At 38.6% G+C, this 20554-nt stretch overlaps 2 protein-coding genes and 1 long non-coding RNA gene across 6 annotated transcripts in view; 2 read left to right on the forward strand and 1 right to left on the reverse strand.

The window, feature by feature from the left end:
- Positions 1-2784, forward strand: part of LOC137388685 (aldo-keto reductase family 1 member B1-like) — a 55987-nt gene extending 53203 nt beyond the window's left edge. Inside the window, exon 10 of the mRNA XM_068075144.1 lies at positions 2532-2784. Coding sequence (XP_067931245.1) covers positions 2532-2574 — 43 coding nt within the window. The 3' untranslated portion in view covers positions 2575-2784. The remainder of the gene's footprint in view (positions 1-2531) is intronic.
- Positions 2785-11119: 8335 nt separating this feature from the next.
- Positions 11120-16227, forward strand: LOC137387358 (uncharacterized). Its single transcript, XR_010977897.1, has 4 exons — positions 11120-13019; positions 13342-13549; positions 13990-14135; positions 16101-16227. It is a non-coding gene; the product is annotated as an uncharacterized lncRNA (long non-coding RNA).
- Positions 16228-16376: 149 nt separating this feature from the next.
- Positions 16377-20554, reverse strand: part of LOC137388862 (kinesin-like protein KIF13A) — a 136948-nt gene continuing 132770 nt past the window's right edge. For all 4 annotated transcript variants that reach the window (XM_068075331.1, XM_068075330.1, XM_068075329.1 and 1 more), the window contains one exon: positions 16377-17283. In XM_068075331.1, coding sequence (XP_067931432.1) covers positions 17057-17283 — 227 coding nt within the window. In that variant the 3' untranslated portion in view covers positions 16377-17056. The remainder of the gene's footprint in view (positions 17284-20554) is intronic.

Raw genomic sequence — 20554 nt, forward strand, 5'->3', positions numbered from 1 at the left:
GTTTTATGACTTCACCAAAATAGTGAATGCAAAACAACGTCAATTTAGTTGAAATCAATTGACCTACCGATTCTGGCACAGGGTTAATAAAGCCATTCGAATGTGCACCTGGTTGGCGGTTTGGGGAGAAACCTGTTTTCACTTAGTAGGGTGAAGCATAGCCTGTCTTGACAAACTGTGGTTTTTGTGGAGTTGTCCCCGTCGAGCGAGCAAACAATGGCTTGTGACAGTACGCACTGTGCCTGATGCATCAGCTGTACTGAAAGGGAGTTATTCTCTTCCGTCTATGCGGCTTGGCTGCGATGATATGTCGATCGCTCCATTGCTAATCATAACGGATTTAGCACAAAAATTTATGTAGAAAAAAATAAGATAACAATGTTTAACCAGATACCAATCTCTGCGGTAAACTTTAGTAGAACTTAAGAACAACAGCAACTAAACATGTCATTATTTGTCCGCTCAGTCAGTTTTATTTCTATTTTTGTATCAGTCAGTTTTATTTGTTCTTGATTTAATTTATAATTAATTTTTTTCTCAAGTTCCATTAAAGTTTACCGCAGAGACTGGACTCTGGTTAAACGTTATCTTATCTTTTCTACATGAATTTTTTGGCTAAATCTGTTATGGTTATCAATGGAGTGACCGACATAACAGCCAAGCCCCATAGACGGAAGAGAACAACTCCCTTACAGTGCAGCTGATGCATCAGGTGCAGTGCGTATTGAGACAAGCTGTTGTTTTGCTCACTCCGCTCGACAGGGCCAACTCCGCAAAAACAACAGTTTGTCAAGAACGGCTAGGAGAAGCATAACATTTTTTGAACTTTATATTTGGTCTGTGTGAATTGAGTCGAGCTATGCAAAAGTACCTGTCAATACAGCTCTGATTACACTTCATAAATCCATCTATTAAACATAATTTCAGCACAGATTGCAACAGGCCAATCATGGCATAATCTTGGCAAATCATGTTTTGCATTATCTTCAACAATATTACTGTATTATATAATTTTTACAAGCCAAAAAATTTCCATCGCAGTATAAAGGTTTTATTAAAAACATCCATCCGAGTCATGGCCACTCACATAGTTTCAGCTTTTATAATAGGACAAATTAATCTACTGCAGCAAACTCAAACAAAATATGGTTTGTGCTGCACACATTAGTGTCTCTCCTCATTTATGGCAGTTTTCAGACTGACATGACTGCTCTGCTAGTGAACCACACAAGTATCCTGTAACAATAAAACAAATGTAATAAATGTCATTTATATATATGTCGTTCTAACGCGTATCTACTGAAAGCTTTCAATTTGGAAGTTAGATATATTGCGAGTGTAATTTTCAAAATGGATAAATGTTTAACAAAAGCATAAGTACGCCAAGCCAAAATTCGAAGCTTTATTTCTGAGAGTTGATGATGAGCATTGATCAATCGATTTTCCTCACCTTCTACAACTGGGAAATGAACGTAAATTCTAATCATAAATCTAATATACTAGCTAAAACTGCCAAAGAAACGTTTAAGCAAATGTTATGGCTAGATGAAACGATAAAAAGTTGTGAAACGATTAAAAAGTTATGAAACGAAGATTCATGATAGCAAAAAGTTATAATTTTACTTATTAGTAAATGTATTCATCAGTACTAAAATTATTACCGTTAGTTTAGAATATATGTATAGGATACTCAAAGTTGAAGATAAATTTACCTCCATTCTCTTATCTTCCTCTGTAGCGCTTTAACCACCTGATGCTCAGAAAACTCGGACTCACCTTCGCAGTAACTTCACAATTCTGTTGTTCGTCAATAAAACGTGTCGATCGAGTAATTCATTAAAGTACCGATGTTAATTAATTTAGTAAATATTGATGTCCATGCGATTTAATAATAGAGTAAAATCCCTAAATTTGACATCAAAGACAACGCGTTTTACGAGTGATAACATTTACTACGACCTATATAAAAAATTTCGTGCTGTTGATTGGCTAATGAAGCGATCTTATATTTATCGCTCGTGGACTCTTTTCAGATGTATCACTCGTTATGTCACGAATGAAGCACCCACTGGAATCTGAACTTTTTAAAAGATGACCTCATTCAAACGCATATATCTCTGGACAGGGTTTTAGTCTACAAAGACAAAAATGACATCAAATTGTAGCTGATGATTTAGCCTTTTATTAGTGTTAATTTCATTAAATCGACCTTTTTGACGCAACCACATTTTTAATAGGTCTATGGTTTATAAGCTGGTTTTTTATACCCGAGCATTACGCGAGTTTTTTAATATTTTCTTGAAATCCTAGGTATGCGATACCTTACACAGGCTTCCACCAATTGTTATTCACATTTATTCCAATGTTGCTAAAAAACCATTCATCTCATTATTATTGGAAATAAACATTGCCATATTATCAAAGACCATCTCCTAATTATAACCCAATTTGATAATATTTCTCTATACTTTGATTGATAATCTATGCTGTTCACGACATTTATGATAATAATGCTGGTTTGTCTGTTGTAGGGTCAGCGATCATCCTCTCTTCCCATTCCGTGCCGAGTTCTGAGTGTCGTCGGCCCACTCCATCCTTGTTCTTGAGGAGAATTTTAAAGCTTTGTAACAATTCTTAGCCATGCTTATCCTGCTGCTTTTTAATCTCTGCTTCCTTTTTCTTCTGCAGTTTCCCTTCACTTGCAGTTTTTTAGTTTTGTGCTAACGCTAACAATTGTTAACAAGTGCTCTATAACCATCACAATACATAATTTGTTAAATTGAAGACACGTTATTGAGGACTGTCTGATCATTTGTTAATCTCAACAGAATTTGGTAATCTTACATTGACTGATAGTTTTCTGTTACAGTAACACCTCACATCTCACACCTAACACCTCATGTCACACCTCACATGTCTGTTACAGTAATACCTCACACCTCATGTCACACCTCACATGTCTGTTACAGTAATACCTCACACCTCATGTCACACCTCACATGTCTGTTACAGTAATACCTCACACCTCATGTCACACCTCACATGTCTGTTACAGTAACACCTGACACCTCATCTCGCACCTCACATGTCTGTTACAGTAACACCTCACACCTCATGCAGCTATTTGAATTGCTGCATGTGTACTTTTGCTACAAGCAATGGAAATCGGGAGTTCAAAAATAATTTGAGCTCAAAAAATTAATCAAACTATAAAAAGAGCTTCAGATTTCAATAGCTTTCCTTCAGTAAACTATCTGAAAGTTTTTGTGGACAGTTTCAATTTCTACCTGTACCTCTCGCATCCATATATATATTTCAGGTGAGAATGTTTTTGTCTAGGTGTAAATAGTTATTTTTGTGAAGCACTTTACTAGTTTGGAAGTGAATCTAAAATGAAATCACCTTTGGCTGGAAACGCTTGTATTTATGTTATTTTCATTGAAAATCAAGCCTTTTGGCTCACAAATGCATCAGTGCCTCTAATATCTACTGTCTCTAATATCTACTGAGTTAGACATACATGTTCGGATGTACCGCTAATGGGTGATTGTGTGTTAACTACATGCATTGCGTTTGCAACGCTCCTTTGTGTACACACATTCGTGTGTTACTACTGCTGATACCTGGTGCTATTGGTTCTTTGAACAAACCATTTCCTTATAAAGCATATGGCACGACATTCTTATGGGTGTATCAAGAATGTCAGGTGTCTTAAACCAATGGATTGTCAGGTGTCTTAAACCAATGGATTGTCAGGTGTCTTGAACCAATGGATTGTCAGGTGTCTTGAACCAATGGATTGTCAGGTGTCTTGAACCAATGGATTGTCAGGTGTCTTGAACCAATGGATTGTCAGGTGTCTTAAACCAATGGATTGTCAGGTGTCTTGAACCAATGGATTGTCAGGTGTCTTGAACCAATGGATTGTCAGGTGTCTTGAACCAATGGATTGTCAGGTGTCTTGAACCAATGGATTGTCAGGTGTCTTGAACCAATGGATTGTCAGGTGTCTTGAACCAATGGATTGTCAGGCTTTACCCGGAGGAGGTTTACTCAGGTGGTTTACCATCGACTACTTCTCTAAAAGTTACCATATGACAATAAGTTGATTATGACTGCCCTATCGATAACGAGTTAGCAAGATTGCCTAAGCTTTTTCTTGTGTTCAAGGCGTGTAGATAATGTTGCAGCATACACTTTTTCTTGTGTTCAAGGCGTGTAGATAATGTTGCAGCATACACTTTTTCTTGTGTTCAAGGCGTGTAGATAATGTTGCAGCATACACTTTTTCTTGTGTTCAAGGCGTGTAGATAATGTTGCAGCATACACTTTTTCTTGTGTTCAAGGCGTGTAGATAATGTTGCAGCATACACTTTTTCTTGTGTTCAAGGCGTGTAGATAATGTTGCAGCATACACTTTTTCTTGTGTTCAAGGCGTGTAGATAATGTTGCAGCATACACTTTTTCTTGTGTTCAAGGCATGTAGATAATGTTGCAGCATACACTTTTTCTTGTGTTCAAGGCATGTAGATAATGTTGCAGCATACACTTTTTCTTGTGTTCGAGGCATGTAGATAATGTTGCAGCATACACTTTTTATATAAAAAACTTAAAACTAACATTAAAGCTAACTATAATTTCCAGAGCAAAATATACAGAATATGTATTTTAAAATAGATTTATAAATGAATTCATTAGAACCATAGGAAAGCAAACACTTCCTATGACATGAAGGGGCTCCTATGACTCGAAGGGGCTCCTATGACTCGAAGGGGCTCCTATCACTCGAAAGGGCTCCTATCACTTGAAGGGGCTCCTATCACTCGAAGAGGCTCTTATCACTCGAAGGGGCTCCTATCACTCGAAGAGGCTCCTATCACTCGAAGGGGCTCCTATCACTCGAAGGGGCTCCTAAGACTCGAAGGGGCTCCTATGACTCGAAGGGGCTCCTATGACTCGAAGGGGCTCCTATGACTCGAAGGGTCTCCTATCACTCGAAGGGGCTCCTATCACTCGAAAGGGCTCCTATCACTCGAAGGGGCTCCTATCACTCGAAGAGGCTCCTATCACTCGAAGGGGCTCCTATCACTCGAAGGGGCTCCTATCACTCGAAGGGGCTCCTATCACTCGAAGGGGCTCCTATCACTCGAAGGGCTCCTATGACTCGAAGGGGCTCCTATGACTCGAAGGAGCTCCTATGACTCGAAGGGGCTCCTACGTGTTGATTCATGTTACAATGACAATAAGTCTTAGGATCTCGGGATATTCAGTTCAAAGTGCCTCCCTTTTGGCCTTTTAAGTATCAATTAGCTAGTAATTAATATTCAAATCGTGTATCACGTTCTATTTGTTGCCCTGAAAAGAAAAAGTTACTAAACTGTATGTTACAGTCCAGTGTCATTAAAACATTCTTTAGATTGACATTACAACTTAAGATACAGTAATGTTGATGGAAGTACATGTTGATGGAAGCTGCTATACAGACACAATTGGGTATTGTTATGACATACATATATGCTGATATACAGTCAGTTAAAACAACAGCTTACCAGAACAAATGTTAAAAAGCTATCTGGTCAAAAATATATAGCTGGGCATTTAAAAATAACACTGCTAATAGAGCAGGGATAGACCTTGTATTACCCTAGGACACTTATATTTCGCTAGTATTTAGTTTCGTGAGTAGCATACAGAGTAAAATTTCGCTGCAACTTAATTTCCCTGCAACTTAATTTCGCAGCTCTGATGAGTGCGAAAATATAGTGATGTGAAAATAAATCCAGTGGAACAAACAATTGATTCCTCAGGTTCGGTTCTCCGGTAAGAAAATTTTTTTCAATTTGGGATTAGTTTGTATTTGTGAACCGCAGGTAGAATTGTGTGGTAGAGATCGATAATGCAATTTGATCGCTTGCTGCCATTTGTTTCTTGGACTACCCTAGGACATTTATGTATTCGCGTCATCTAACTTTCGCATTTTCGCGGTGTCATCCTCTCGCGAAAATTTCATCAGCGAAACTAAACTATCATAACAAACGAGCGAAAGCGCGAAGTTAAATAGCTTTGTTCATTGATATCCACAATAAAATCTTCATATTAGAAATGCAGGCAATTTTCATCTGTGGTTGGGCTCAATGGGAAATTTCTGGTAAACTCATTATAGCTAATACACCAACTGAGCAGCATGGCAAAGCAAATTAAGATGATATCAGTTTTGTCACCGAATTTGTAGCTAATGATGATGAAAGTCTGGTAGGTGAAGTCATAAAATTGAATAATAATTATTGTAGTGATGAATTTTATTACCAACCAAAAACAATATCAACCCTCATCAGGTCCAACCACATTATCTCTTTCACTACCAACCATGTACAAATTCACTATCGGCCTAGTGCCAGCCATTTTACTGAAATTGTCGATACTGCTTCATGATATGTATACAGTATTTTTTCAAGTTCAATCTCTATCTAGAAAAGTTTTGTTACACATTTTATTTTGCCAACATTTTAACCGATATTGTTATGCAAAAATTCAATGTATCTCTACTTGTGCGCGATGATAAAGCTATGTGAAGCTACGATCGATCCGAAGCTAAAACGATTCTCCACAATGTTCCTTACTCTTACAAAACTATTACTTTCACCACTGTCAGAGACAGTGCTGCTACTTTAATTATCTGCATAATCACGAAAATCTAAATCTTAATTGGCTATAATGTCATCAACAACTAATTACCTGTTTTATGACTTGCGGCGGTAGTTAATGAACTCACAAAAATGTTTGTTTTTAGAAATTCTCAAACAAAAGTTTAAAACGGATTCGTTGTTTTAGGCTGATTTTATAGAGAAATCTTCGGACAACACTGTCAATTTCATAAAACTCTTAAAGGCCGTGGGTTATGTGGTCAACGAATAATAAAATCAGGTTACCACGCAATTGCTGAGAAAGTCCAAAAATTTGTTTATGGCAGTGGCCCCTACAAAACGCATAAATGCGTTTATGGCAGCAAAAGGGTTATACAGTTTTGGTTGTGAAGTTGGTTGTTACCTATCTATTTTCTTCTTCTTGGGACTCGAGTGTGAATGTCACGGCGGGAGGGACCTAGACGTCATTGATAGTCCAAGAAACAAATGGCAGCAAGTGATCAATTGAATTATCGATCTCACCCACACATTTCATCTTGCGGTTTACAAATACGAACTAGTCCCAAATTAAATTTTGTTTCTTATTAGCGAACTGGACCTGAGGTATTTAATCTGTTTTTTCCACTGCATTTATTTTCACATCACTATATTTTCGCACTCATCAGAGCCACGAAATTAAGTTGCAGCGAAATTTTACTCTGTGTGCTACTCACGAAACTAAATACTAGCGAAATAAAAGTGTCCTAGGGTATCAATGAACAAAGCTATTTAATTCCGCGTTTTTGCTCGTTCGTTATGATAGTTTAGTTTCGCTCATGAAATTTTCGCGAGAGGATGACTCCGCGAAAACGCAAAAGTTAGATGATGCGAATACCCTAGGACACTTATATTTCGCTAGTATTTAGTTTTGTGAGTAGCATACAGAGTAAAATTTCACTGCAACTTAATTTCGCAACTCTGATGAGTGCGAAAATATAATGATGTGAAAATAAATGCAGTGGAACAAACATAATTATATTCCTCAGGTTCGGTTCGCTGGCAAGAAAATTTTTTCATTTTGTGACTAGTTAGTAATTGTGAACCGCAGGTAAAATTGTATGGCCGAGATCGATAATGCAATGTGGTCGCTCGCTGCCATTTGTTTCTTGGACTACTGTAGAATGCAATTTAATTACGCTGAAAATTTTAACGTTTTTGTTACAATTTAGCTTGTTTTTATATTAACATATTTTAATTTTAACGATCAACGGTGTTGTGTATAGGTACTAATTTTAACAGTTTCCCAAACACTCAACTGCTGCTAATAATTGCTGAACATCTTTATTACAGTAATTACAATTTGTATACAAATACATACATGATACAGCTGCTAGTAATACTACAGATACTAGCAAAGTGCGTAGCAAACTTCTTCTTTTCCTTTTTTATTAGTGTTATTTATCAGAGCTCACTCTTTCTCTCTTGCTTCATCTTCTGAACCATTACAAGTTATTGAAGAGGTGTCAGTGGTAAATCCAAACCTTTTCAGAGCCATGCTGCTTGGGTAGTACTGTGAGTGTCAGTGTGTCTTATTTTCTTTCAAAACGCGATGCTCACTGCATTGATTGATGTCCTCAACAAATGATAACGCTACTAATTCGTGTGCATTGACATCAAATTCCTATCATTATAAATCATTCTTAATGGGAAAATAATCATAATTAATTGCAAAATAATAACGTAATAAATTTTGACAGTCAAACTATTTTGTTGGTTTATATTTTAACGATGCTATAGTGGTAGTTAAATACGTTAAAATAAATTTCGTTCTAAAATTCCATTCTACAACACGCGGTGCTCACTGCATTGATTGATGTCCCCAACAAACGATAACGCTACTAATTCGTGTGGATTGACATCAAATTCCTATCATTATAAATCATTCTTAATGGGAAAATAATCATAATTAATCGCAAAATAATAACGTAATAAATTTTGACAGTCAAACTATTTTGTTTTGGTTTATATTTTAACGATGCTATAGTGGTAGTTAAAAACGTTAAAATAAATGTCGTTATAAAATTTCATTCTACAGTATCAATGAACAAAGCTATTTAATTCCGCGTTTTCGCTCGTTTGTTGTGATAGTTTAGTTTCGCTCATAAAATTTTCGCGAGAGGATGACCCCGCGAAAACGCGAAAGTTAGATGCCACGAATACATAAGTGTCCTAGGGTACATAAGTGTCCTAGGGTAGTATTTGTCTAATTGTGTACACCAATAGGTAAATAGTAACAGATGTAATAGGTAGGGTTATGTAATAGGTAGGGTTATGTAATGGGTAGGGTTATGTAATAGGTAGGGTTATGTAATAGGTAGGGTTATGTAATAGATAGGGTTATGTAATAGGTAGGGTTATGTTAGAGATGAGCTTCTAGCTTGTGATGTGTTTTCTGACTTTGTTACGCGGTTCCCTCTTCTCGAGGGGTTGCCGAGTTCATGTCAGTGATACAGGATTACAAACGGCATTGCTAAAGCCTGGTTCCCATATATGTCGCAAAGCACCGGCGACACACCGCAAGCTATTAGCGCTGAAATGGGAACGTATGCGCCGAGGACCGCCGGTAATTGCCGGCGGCATCGCAATAGTTTAACACTGTTCAAATTTCGCAAACGGCCGCAGGCAAAACAATCCCGAAATGCACTGTACGGGTTAAGGTCACCATTATAGGAACGGCATGGCGAGCGAAAATTTTATTTGATTACGCAATTATGTTTACGATATTATTAACGATGTGGCTTTATGTGAACATATAGCAAGCGTTTTGCTGCGCATGCTACCGCCAGAGTCTTAAGTCTACAGACATTTTCATCCAGGCCTAAGCTATATCTCCTGGCATGCACAACCTGGTAAAAGTATATCTCAAGGCATTGTTAACTAGTTCAGGGGTGAGTTAGCCTGTCTTGACCAACTTGTTTTTACGGAGTTGTCCCCCCCCCCCCGTCGAACGGAGCGAGCAAAACAACAGCTTGTCACAATACGCACTGCGCCTGATGCATTAGCTGCACTGAAAGGGAGTTGTTTTCTTCCGTCTATGCGTCTTGGCTGCGATGTTATATCGGTCACTCCATTGGTAATCGTAACAGATTTAGCCCAAAGATTTATGTAGAAAAAAATAAGATAAACTATATAAACCAGAGACCAGTCTCTGCGGTAAACTTTAGTAGAACATAAACTGATGGTCTGATCGGTAGTACCAAAGAAAAATGAATTTCATTTTGGCATGCATAGCTGTCATCATAAGTTATAGTAATTTATGGTTTTCTGCCAATTATGTGGGCCATCATCCTTTCTTCAAAGACTGATATCTGACAACGCCAAATCTGTAATACATAACACTGATGTCGGTCTGCCAAAAAGATTGGGTTGAATGAATTGCGTTGAGTAGAATTTTGAAACAAAACTATCATCTTGTATTTTTCTAGGCTAAAGAATGCAGACTCCTGCGCAGCAGTGCTATGCAATGCAGGCTTCTGCTAAGCAGCCAGCCTTAGCTGGCTGGCTGGCCTTGGCAGCATATTATAGCAGGCATGATAGCCTTAGCAGCCTATAGCAGGCATGATAGGGCGACTCTGAACGCCACTAACTGGTATTAAGCTAGTTAGTTACCAGTTGGTCGGGTTCATACTAGAGCTTTTCTTTATGGGGTCGGGTTTGCACCAGAGCTTTTCTCTGGTGCAAACCAGAGCACAACTAGCACAAGTGATGCTTTAAAAAGGCATCACTTGTGCTAGTTGTGAAGACCCGCAATGGGCAAGCACCACCCTTGCCCATTGCGGGTCTTCACAACTAGCACAATTAATGCCTTTTTAAAGCTTGGTTCGCATATCGATTGCAAGACTGCGGCGGAATATTGCACAGAAAAACGCTTGCGACGCTAGGCGGCTTATGTTCACATAAAGCTGCATCGCTAATAACGGCATAAAAATGTTGGCTCGCCATGCCGTTTCGATAATGCTGACCTTCACCTGCACAATGCACTTCGGGAAAGCTTTGCCTGCGGCTCTTCGTGAACAGCGCTGAACTCTTGCGTTGGCGCCGGCGCTACCCAGGGCGTAGGTTCCCATTTCACCGCTAATAGCCTGCGGTGCTCTCGCCGATGCTTTGCGATGTATATGGGAACCAGGCTTTAGACGGGTAAGGAGATGCTGTGGCCTAGTTTAGAGTGCCTGGTCTGTAGACAACAGGCTAGTGTGCCTGGTTTGTAGACAACAGGCTGGGGTGCCTGGTCTGTAGACAACAGGCTGGTGCGCCTGGTCTATAGACAACAGGCTGGGTTGCCTGGTTTGTAGACAACAGGCTGGGGTGTCTGGCCTGTAGACAACAGGCTGGGGTGCCTGGTCTGTTGACAACAGGTTGGGGTGCCTGGTCTGTAGACAACAGGCTGGGGTGTCTGGTCTGTAGACAACAGGCTAGGATGCCTGGTTTGTAAACAACAGGCTGGTGTGCCTGGTCTGTAGACAACAGGCTGGTGTGCCTGGTCTGTAGACAACAGACTGGTGTGCTTGGTCTGTAGACAACGGGCTGGGGCGCCTGGTCTGTAGACAACGGGCTGGGGCGCCTGGTCTGTAGACAACGGGCTGGTGTGCCTGGTCTGTAGACAACGGGTTGGTGTGCCTGGTCTGTTGACAACGGGCTGGTGTGTCTGGTCTGTAGACAACAGGCTGGGGTGCCTGGTCTGTTGACAACAGGCTAGGGTGTCTGGTCTGTAGACAACAGGCTGGGGTGCCTGGTCTGTAGACAACAGGCTGGGGTACTTGGTCTGTAGATAACAGGCTGGTGTGCCTGGTCTGTAGACAACGGGCTGGGGTGCCTGGTCTGTAGACAACGGGCTGGTGTCTGGTCTGTAGACAACAGGCTGGGGTGCCTGGTCTGTTGACAACAGGCTGGTGTGTCTGGTCTGTAGACAACAGGCTTGGGTGCCTGGTCTGTTGACAACAGGCTGGGGTGCCGGAATAATACTGATTTGTTTAGCATAACTTCTGCACAGCTCTTAAGAATATGCAAAGTCTAACAAATAGTCCGATTAAATTTGGGTCATTTTAGATGGTTTAGCCAATATAGGAAGCTTGTGTTTCTTCAATATATAACAGCTTTGGTAAGGACCTGACCATCTAGGTAAAAGCTCTGGTATGATCATGACCCACTAGAGAATAGCTCTGGTGCGAACCCGACCCCCTAGAGAAAAGCTCTAGTATGAACCTGCCCAATTAGATAAAAGCTCTAGTATGAACCCGACCAATTAGGTTAGCGCTCTGGTAGGTCACTCTGGAGCAAGAGCGGTAGTAACAGTAATAGTCTAGGCGCAGAGTAACTCAATTGTGACTTGTTATTCCCTTTCTCAACTTATGCATTATGATGCGCTCAAAAGATTCTTCGATATTTATATATTGCCTGTTTGCACGTTGCACTCTGTAATGTCATTTCTTATACAATTTCATGCTTAAATCACATACTCATCAAATGGCGGAGGCGTAATAAATAAGTCAATCACTGTTGCCATTGCGACAAGGAATTTCGCAGACTGATTGGATAATTGGAACAAAACGTCATAACCCGCCAGATTGCTTAGTAATGGCGGCTGAAGTTAGTAGCATGTGCTGCGTGCATGAGCTACTAACTTCAAGTGATTTAGAAGTTCTACCACCTCAACAAATAAAAACAGTAACTGACCGTGTTAACCAATTATAAGGTCAACCATTTAGAAATATTTACAACTATTGCGAAGTAAGCAGAAGTAATTATTTTTTATGATCACATCGAAGACATTCATTCACGATTATAGCCATTAATTCATCGTCATTGAATAGCAAGAACGATGTCCATATTACTATGATGATTCAATCACTATTGACTGACAATTCATTCCAAGCAACTAGCAGATGTCATCACAGACCAGATTCTACAGGTGACAGGGTTAAATATTCCATTGTAACCTAATTCGTTTGAATTTGATGAGCGTGATGATCTATCAATCAAGGCCAAACAACATGATTTGTACTGAAGACCTAACATGAGGAACCGCTCATACTCAACTCAATAAGTTATTAACTTTTCTTTACTGCTTTCTTGTCATATGATCTGCTTACTAGATCCCAGTAGATTATTATATGAATCAGATTGGATGTTATGTTGATATTGACACCAACCATATCTTCCAACTCTGATCCTAGGTTGTGTTCGGGATCGCTAAAACAAGGTTGGCTCTACAACTGAAATGTTTTGTAGAGCGCTCACAGATTTGATGAACACAGGTGATGTGCTTGAAGCACATCAACCTTGTTACATTAAGTTCACCATAGAAGAAACTTATAAAGGGCACATTCTGAACAACAAGTAAGTTTCATGACTTATCATGTGAGATACAGCGTCATAGCTTCCCGACTGCCTGTCCTTACCAACTTTCTCACTGAAAACTATCAAAGTTTGAATACTGAAGTATTGAATAAGATCACACTGGAGTTCATATTGCAGCCGCGTTACCAACTGCTGTTGCATTCTGATGACCTCCCTAATATGCTTTCAAACTACAAGCTGCATTCTTTTTCATGCGTTTGTCAATGGTTTCTTAGCTAAACAGGCTGAAAGAAAACTGGATTTAGTGACTCTGACTAGGGAATTATAGACTCATTCCTAAATTTATGTTTTATTTTCATAGCCAAATACATCCATACCTCTGAGTATTGAGGCCGCAGACTCCTGTCAAGACTCGAGACTATGAGCCTCGTCTTAAATGATCAAAGACAGGCTCTAGTCGTATTAGATACATTGTGTCATATGTGGTGGTGACGCTAAGTCAAAGAGGGTTACTCGGAAGGGAAAATGCATCTATGACAAACTGTGTAAGGCACAGACTATCAATGCTGGTAAGTTTTTTTCTTCATCTGCATCAAATAGTAAACCTTTTGATGCTTTTAGTGCTCAAAAAGCAGTCAAATTTAACAAATTTCTTATCCTCTCCAGACCCTTTTTGCCAGAACATGTGTCAAGAATAGATCATAAGCACACCAATGGCTTCAACCACCATTAAATAATCACAGTTTAGCACAGGTATTTTATAGTGATTTCTCAAAAGACGTTTTCATGTTCTCAGGCACCATATACATTATAGTGTGGAAAGTTCCTAAATGTATATATGAATGTGTTGAAAGGACCAATTTATTATTGGTGTAATTCAGTTGCAGTTTTTGATTTTGTTACAAATCTTAATCCCAAACCCTCAAATACAGTAGAAAGGGGGGACTGAAAAATTATAGATTGGTTATATTTGCTCCAAATTGTAAGACCATATTTGGTGTTATTTTAGACTGTGTTCTGCCGATGCAAGACCTCCTGCGTTGGGAGGTGCTTTTGCCAGAATTAAGGATTACCCTGCACTGACCTCTGTGCCTGCTCTATGGATAGCTGTTCAAACCGGAATGTAGAAGATGATGGTGTCGCAGACACTAAAAGGTTAGTGTGTTTGTCTGGCAGGTTTTACATTATGCATCATAATTATAGTAGTAGAAAATAGCATAGTAAGGAGTTATCCGCTCTTACCAATACCGAGGGATTCCCGGTATCCGGGAAAACCTATCATTTTTGGTGATAGCTAGTTATCCGCAGCTGGTTTGATATAATCGGTATTTATCCGTAAGAGCCTGTCGGTAAATGGTTATCCGGATAGATTTTTGTTTTTGACAGGCTACAGCATTACCAGCGACGTGATGCGCGGGAAAATCTCCCGCGCAATGAGCTGCTTATAAAAGAGCTCATTTGACGTCTCGCGCACAATCACCATGTAACTGAATGAGATTACAATCGTGCGTCAATTGATGTTATGGTTAATTGCAAAAACACCGCTTTGACGAACACGCCAACCAAAAGGAGTCTCTTAGTGCACATGGGCAATCACAACTTTTTTCTCAGACATTCTGAAAACACAACACATGCAAATTATATTACTCTTTCTTCAACGAACATTTCCACTCTTACCTATTATAATAGGTATCTAGTATTATATTACGTCTTACATTGATAATGCCACCAGCCTAGAAAGTTTGAGAGTTCTTCTCCAAAGATGGAAGCATAAAGATACCAATGAGTGAAAACCATATACCAAACTGCAATACCAAGCTTTCTTAGTTGGCAAAGGATACCGAAGATGGTAAATACCGACACCGAAAAAACCGATAATAAAGTGCAAGGATATCCTATCCGGCACTAAATTATATAGTGGCCCAACACTAGTGTGTGTGTGGTGTGACCCATCAGGCAAAATGACATATACAGTCAAACATGAACAACTCGGCCACGGATAGCTCGAACACATGGTTAATTCGAACAGTTTCTTTGGTCTGTTCCCACGTAATGATAAATTGCTATAGATAACTCGAACTCAACACTGTTAATTCGAACTGTTTTTTGCCCAACGACTACCGAAACGGTTGTTATCGCTTTAGAAAATCACTTTATTCAAAGCCATAAAGGTAAACCTCATATTTTCGTAATTCATAAGCGTTGTTATTACCACCATCGGCAAAATAATTTTGTCAACGACTTTTCTAAAGGTTTGGTCAAATTTGATTTATACTGCTATACGATTAATAGCACGGGCTTGCCGGGTCACGCGCGCAAGGATTTTCGCCACGCACATTCAAAAAGCGTGAGTGATATACAATGTACCGTTAAACCTCGTAAAACTTTTAATTGAACTGCCTCGGAGTGTTGCTCTTAACGAATCCCAGGTAAAGTAAGGGATTTTTCTTTGGTAACTTTTTCTTGAAGTTGCATAAACTTCAAGAAAAGTCGGCAAAATTGATCGTGGGTAAAACGCTCAAAAGAAAAAGATGTCTTTTCTTTTGAGCATTTCAACAACGATCAAGTTTTGCCAATGTCAATCTAAAAAAAAACGTCCTGGCAATAACATCACCTCAAACAACAAACCAATCTCAAGTGATAGAAAAATCTCTATACTTTTTGATAAAAACGTTTTAAACTTTACATTAGAAGCATTTAATTTGAAACAAGCCATTTGTGCTTTTGATTTATATTATAGTTTGCATATGTACATGTATCTACTAATAAATAAGTAAATACATGGACTTGTGACAGTGCTCTGATAACTTGAACGCTCTGATAATTCGAACACTTTTGCTCGGTCCCGTGAAGTTCGAGTTATCCATGTTTGACTGTATTTCCTGTATTACTGTATGTTACAATAAAGCTAACCTGAGTGTATCCTTAATGTGCTTAACCAAGCATTGAGAAAGATTCCGCCAATGCCCCAAACACTAGCTTTTTGTGTGTTGTGACACTTGTAGCTAATCACTGTTGTTGATATTTAGAAGGTTTGCTATCCTCAAAACATTAATTGTCAGCAAAATGAAATTGTTATCAGGAAGGATGGTGCTATTATGCATATTTTTGTATTTGCAGATGAAGCTGATTGATGATGAAGCATCAACCGAGTGAAAGTATTTTTCCATTGGAGTTATCTCATCTCTTAAACAACTAATTATTTAATAAAACAAAATCAGATGCTTTAACCAAAGTGTTCTTTTTCTGAACAGTTCTCTCAGCCCTGAATCGGTTTTAGCTCTTTCAACATGCAAGCTCAATAGCAGAAAGTTACCACAGCTCGAAAAAGGTAACACAACTCCGAATAAAGGTTTCTATCAACTGATTGTAGCAAGATTCTAGTAAGATGGTTGGAGTTATATTTAAAGAGTGCACGGATTTATATTGTTAAGTATGTACCAACAATGAGACAATAGAGTTGAATTAAATGACAATTTCATGATTAAGCTACATGTCAAGGTCAAACTTATAAACTTCCACTAGTCACTGTAACCCTTCAAGTCATACAATATGAGCAGTAAAGGACAACTTGAAATGAGTGCATAATTGCAACTTAAGCTGGTTAAAACTGGTTGGAGAAAACAACATGGAGTGTATTAACCTGAAATTATGTCATAATTTAATAACTTCAACATAATGCTTACCCATATATAGGAACATGAAAGAAGCATATGATATGCATAATATATGTCTAAAAATAATTCATCACAATGTAAAGCTGATCTTATAAGGATGACATAATAGTGACAATAGAAAATTTAAAGCCTAACAGAACTTCTCATTGCTTAAATAGAACTAACCAAGTACCAGGTTCGGCGGATGCCAAAAGAAGCAGTACATGAAATACAGACCAGAGGGTGGGGAGAGATACTACAAACCAGTGATCAGTTCCAAAAACGTTTACTGTCTTTCGCGTGTTTGGCTTGTGATCCTAGATTATAAACAAACAGCTGAGTTGTGACCAGACAAGGAACAACATTTGCTTTCCTAATACGTTTGAGCTCTCACGAAGCTTCTGAGCCCAAAATGCCTGACTAGGTCTTCCTAAATTGACTAGACTTCGTAGGCTTCAGATACGAAGGTGTGGAGGTGGCAGTTGGAGCTGTCCGGGAGACGCTTGACGATTTGGGAGTCGCTGACTCTGATGGAGAGATCTTTGGCCGTTTAACATCTTCGATGAGACGGTCGTGCCGCACAAAGACTCCGTGATTGGATTTGCAAGAAAAGTAGGATTTACCTTGCACGGCACCATTGTTTTTACCTACAAATGGATTGGGAAGAAGCAGAACGGATAAATTACGAACATCGAAAAAAGTACAGATGAATGAAAAGATGTTGATGAAGATTTGCATCTTTTCTCAAACCCGTTCCCATGGACAAGTTGATCAGACCTAGCAGCTTGTAAAGGTGGGTTGCAATGATTAGAGCTGTGCTATTTTCAAATTATTGGCTTTAGCCACACCGACATCCCATCTCCACCCTAAAGCTTATGGTTATTAACAATATAGTCCCTTGTAAACTCCTTTTAAACTTTCCCACCCATTGCTAAAACTTGCTAATATAACTATTGCGAGATGCACATACAAAGCTGGGCTAAAATCTAGCAACTCCTGAATTTTTTGCGATGAATAGATGTTTCAAGCATACTAGATAAAATATTTTGTTATCCACATTCAAAGATAGCCCATAATAGTGTTGAAGCGGCATCAAGGCTAGAATGAGGAGTGGAAGACCATACTATCACAGACTATCACAGCCAGTAATGATCTAGTTTAAATCTTACTGAAGAACATCATACCGCTCGCTGTCGCAATCATACAGCGAGCGGTACCAACAGGAGCCAGTTGCATGAGAGCAAACTTGAAGCCTGCATAGCTTGTGATAGCTTGTGACTCTGTCATAGACAGAAAATCACGAGTAAATGATAAGTTAGAAAAAAAATCACTAGTATCACTTATCCCAAAATCCCTTATCACAATTAGTCTAGAATCTCTTTTGTCCACAGGTACCCCAACAATGAGTTTATTATGTTCACAGGTCCCCACCCTGGCAAGGAGTTTTTTCTACAAACCCTCATACAGACAGTAAACACTTAACACCAGCTGTAGTGTAGTAGTACAGGATGACATGTGGTGTTAGAAGGCTGGAGAAATACCAAAGAATGATGCTAAAGAGCACCTTTTCTCATGCAGATAGCCAATGATGATTCTTCCAGAACAATAAGCACTTGCCACTTACAGTAGAACTAATGCCAAAGGGCTGGTTATTAATTGTAGAGATTGTAGAGACGGCTATCTCAACTGGCATTTCTCATATCTAAACCCAAATTCAGACCTGCTGTAATCCAAACAAGAATATTTGGCAGCAGTTCATAAGTCGTAGTAATGGCATTCCTAGCCTTATAACTAGCGCTGTAATGCTATCAAAAGGTGTTGGATTAAATGTTACCATAAGAATACATGACATTCGGTTCACCTTGATTCACAGCCCAGCGTTTTGAGCTTCAGCCGCTTGAATACAGCATTACAACAAATGCATTATATTGCACTACTTAAAAAAATTAATGCAAAAACTGAAATCCATGTAAGAAACTAAAAACCTTGTAAACAACTGAATTCCATGTAAGAAACTAAAAGCCTTGTAAACAACTGAAATCCATGTAAGAAACTAAATGGATAAGACAGCAATCAATGATGTTTGAGCTTGTTTACTGTGTTGTGAAACACTACGTTTGCATGATGCGCAGTACTTCGGAGTTGCACTCTCTCCGAATCATGGAAACGGCGTCTGTGCACTGAAATCAGTGCGAAGCCAGTGCAAATTCGCAGCAAGGAAACATCAATTGCGCAGTGGCTGCGCATAGCTCTCATGCCGTGGAGACGGATTCTTCGAGCGCCATAAACTAGTACTACAGTAATCCTGCTTATCTTGTTTTGCTATTCTTCCGATATTTTTTTACTTAAATTTAATTATGGTCTGTTCCTACGAGGATGATGAAGTTATTACTTTCCTGGACTTTGTTATCGATACCAACACTTTTTGAAAAATAGTTGGCAAGTCCTGAAGTAACATTTAAATATTCTATTACTTAAATAAATATTTATTAAAAATATATTATTTGTAAAAAGTGTGTTAAGATTTGTAAAACATTGTGAATGTGTATTGTAAATAAAAGTATAATGATGACAAAAGCATAAAAAGACCGTTTCTGACGTTCGGTATCCATGATCAATTCCATGTATCCATCCAGCGATCCAGTTTATACAATTTCTCTTCTCTGGCTAATTTGCTGAAAACCACTGCGCAGCATGTAAACGTACAATCCCCTCGACCTCGGAAGGGGTTGCAGCGAAGCGCTGCGCATCATGGAAACATAGTGAATGAAGGTGCAGCCTTGACAATACAAGAGCTGTAGAGGACACAGGTAGAAATGGTGATAAAGATATGGAGCTCGGCGGACTTAAATTAACAAAGGAGTTATCTATATTGTTTTTGGTTTGAGTTTGTTTTTGTATTTTATCTTTACTTATCACATATGACCTCTTCACTTATCACATATGACCTCTTCACTTATCACACATGACCTCTTCACTTATCACACATGACCTCTTCACTTATCACACATGACCTCTTCACTTATCACATATGACCTCTTCACTTATCACATATGACCTCTTCACTTATCACATATGACCTCTTCACTTATCACATATGACCTCTTCACTTATCACATATGACCTCTTTACTTATCACATATGACCTCTTTACTTATCACATATGACCTCTACTTATCACATATGACCTCTTTACTTATCACATATGACCTCTTTACTTATCACATATGACCTCTTCACTTATCACATATGACCTCTTCACTTATCACATATGACCTCTTTACTTATCACATATGACCTCTTCACTTATCACATATGACCTCTTTACTTATCACATATGACCTCTTTACTTATCACATATGACCTCTTCACTTATCACATATGACCTCTTTACTTATCACATATGACCTCTTCACTTATCACATATGACCTCTTTACTTATCACATATGACCTCTTTACTTATCACATATGACCTCTTCACTTATCACATATGACCTCTTCACTTATCACATATGACCTCTTTACTTATCACATATGACCTCTCCTTAACCTATTTAAGGCTTCGTTTGCAGCATCTTCGCTCTCTTATGAACACCACAAATCAATTTCAAAAACTCCCTGTTTTGTAGTTTTGAAATTTGGTTTGTATCACTTGTTCAAGAATATATATTTGTAGCATTTCTTGGATTATTGTTATATAACTTATAAATTTGCAGATTTATAGCATATTATTCGATAGCATCATTGCGATAATTTGACCTTACAATGAATCAATGCTCGTAACTTCTCTTCTATTGAACATAACAAGCTAATTTTGGCTGAAACTGTAGCAAACATATCAATGAGTGCAATGAGCTTTTATGCAACATTGTTAAATATAAAATAGATATAAAATAAAAATCTGCCTTCTAATGTAG

This window comes from Watersipora subatra, chromosome 2, assembly GCF_963576615.1.
Source record: "Watersipora subatra chromosome 2, tzWatSuba1.1, whole genome shotgun sequence".
In the NCBI taxonomy this organism is placed as follows: Eukaryota; Metazoa; Bryozoa; class Gymnolaemata; order Cheilostomatida; family Watersiporidae; genus Watersipora; species Watersipora subatra.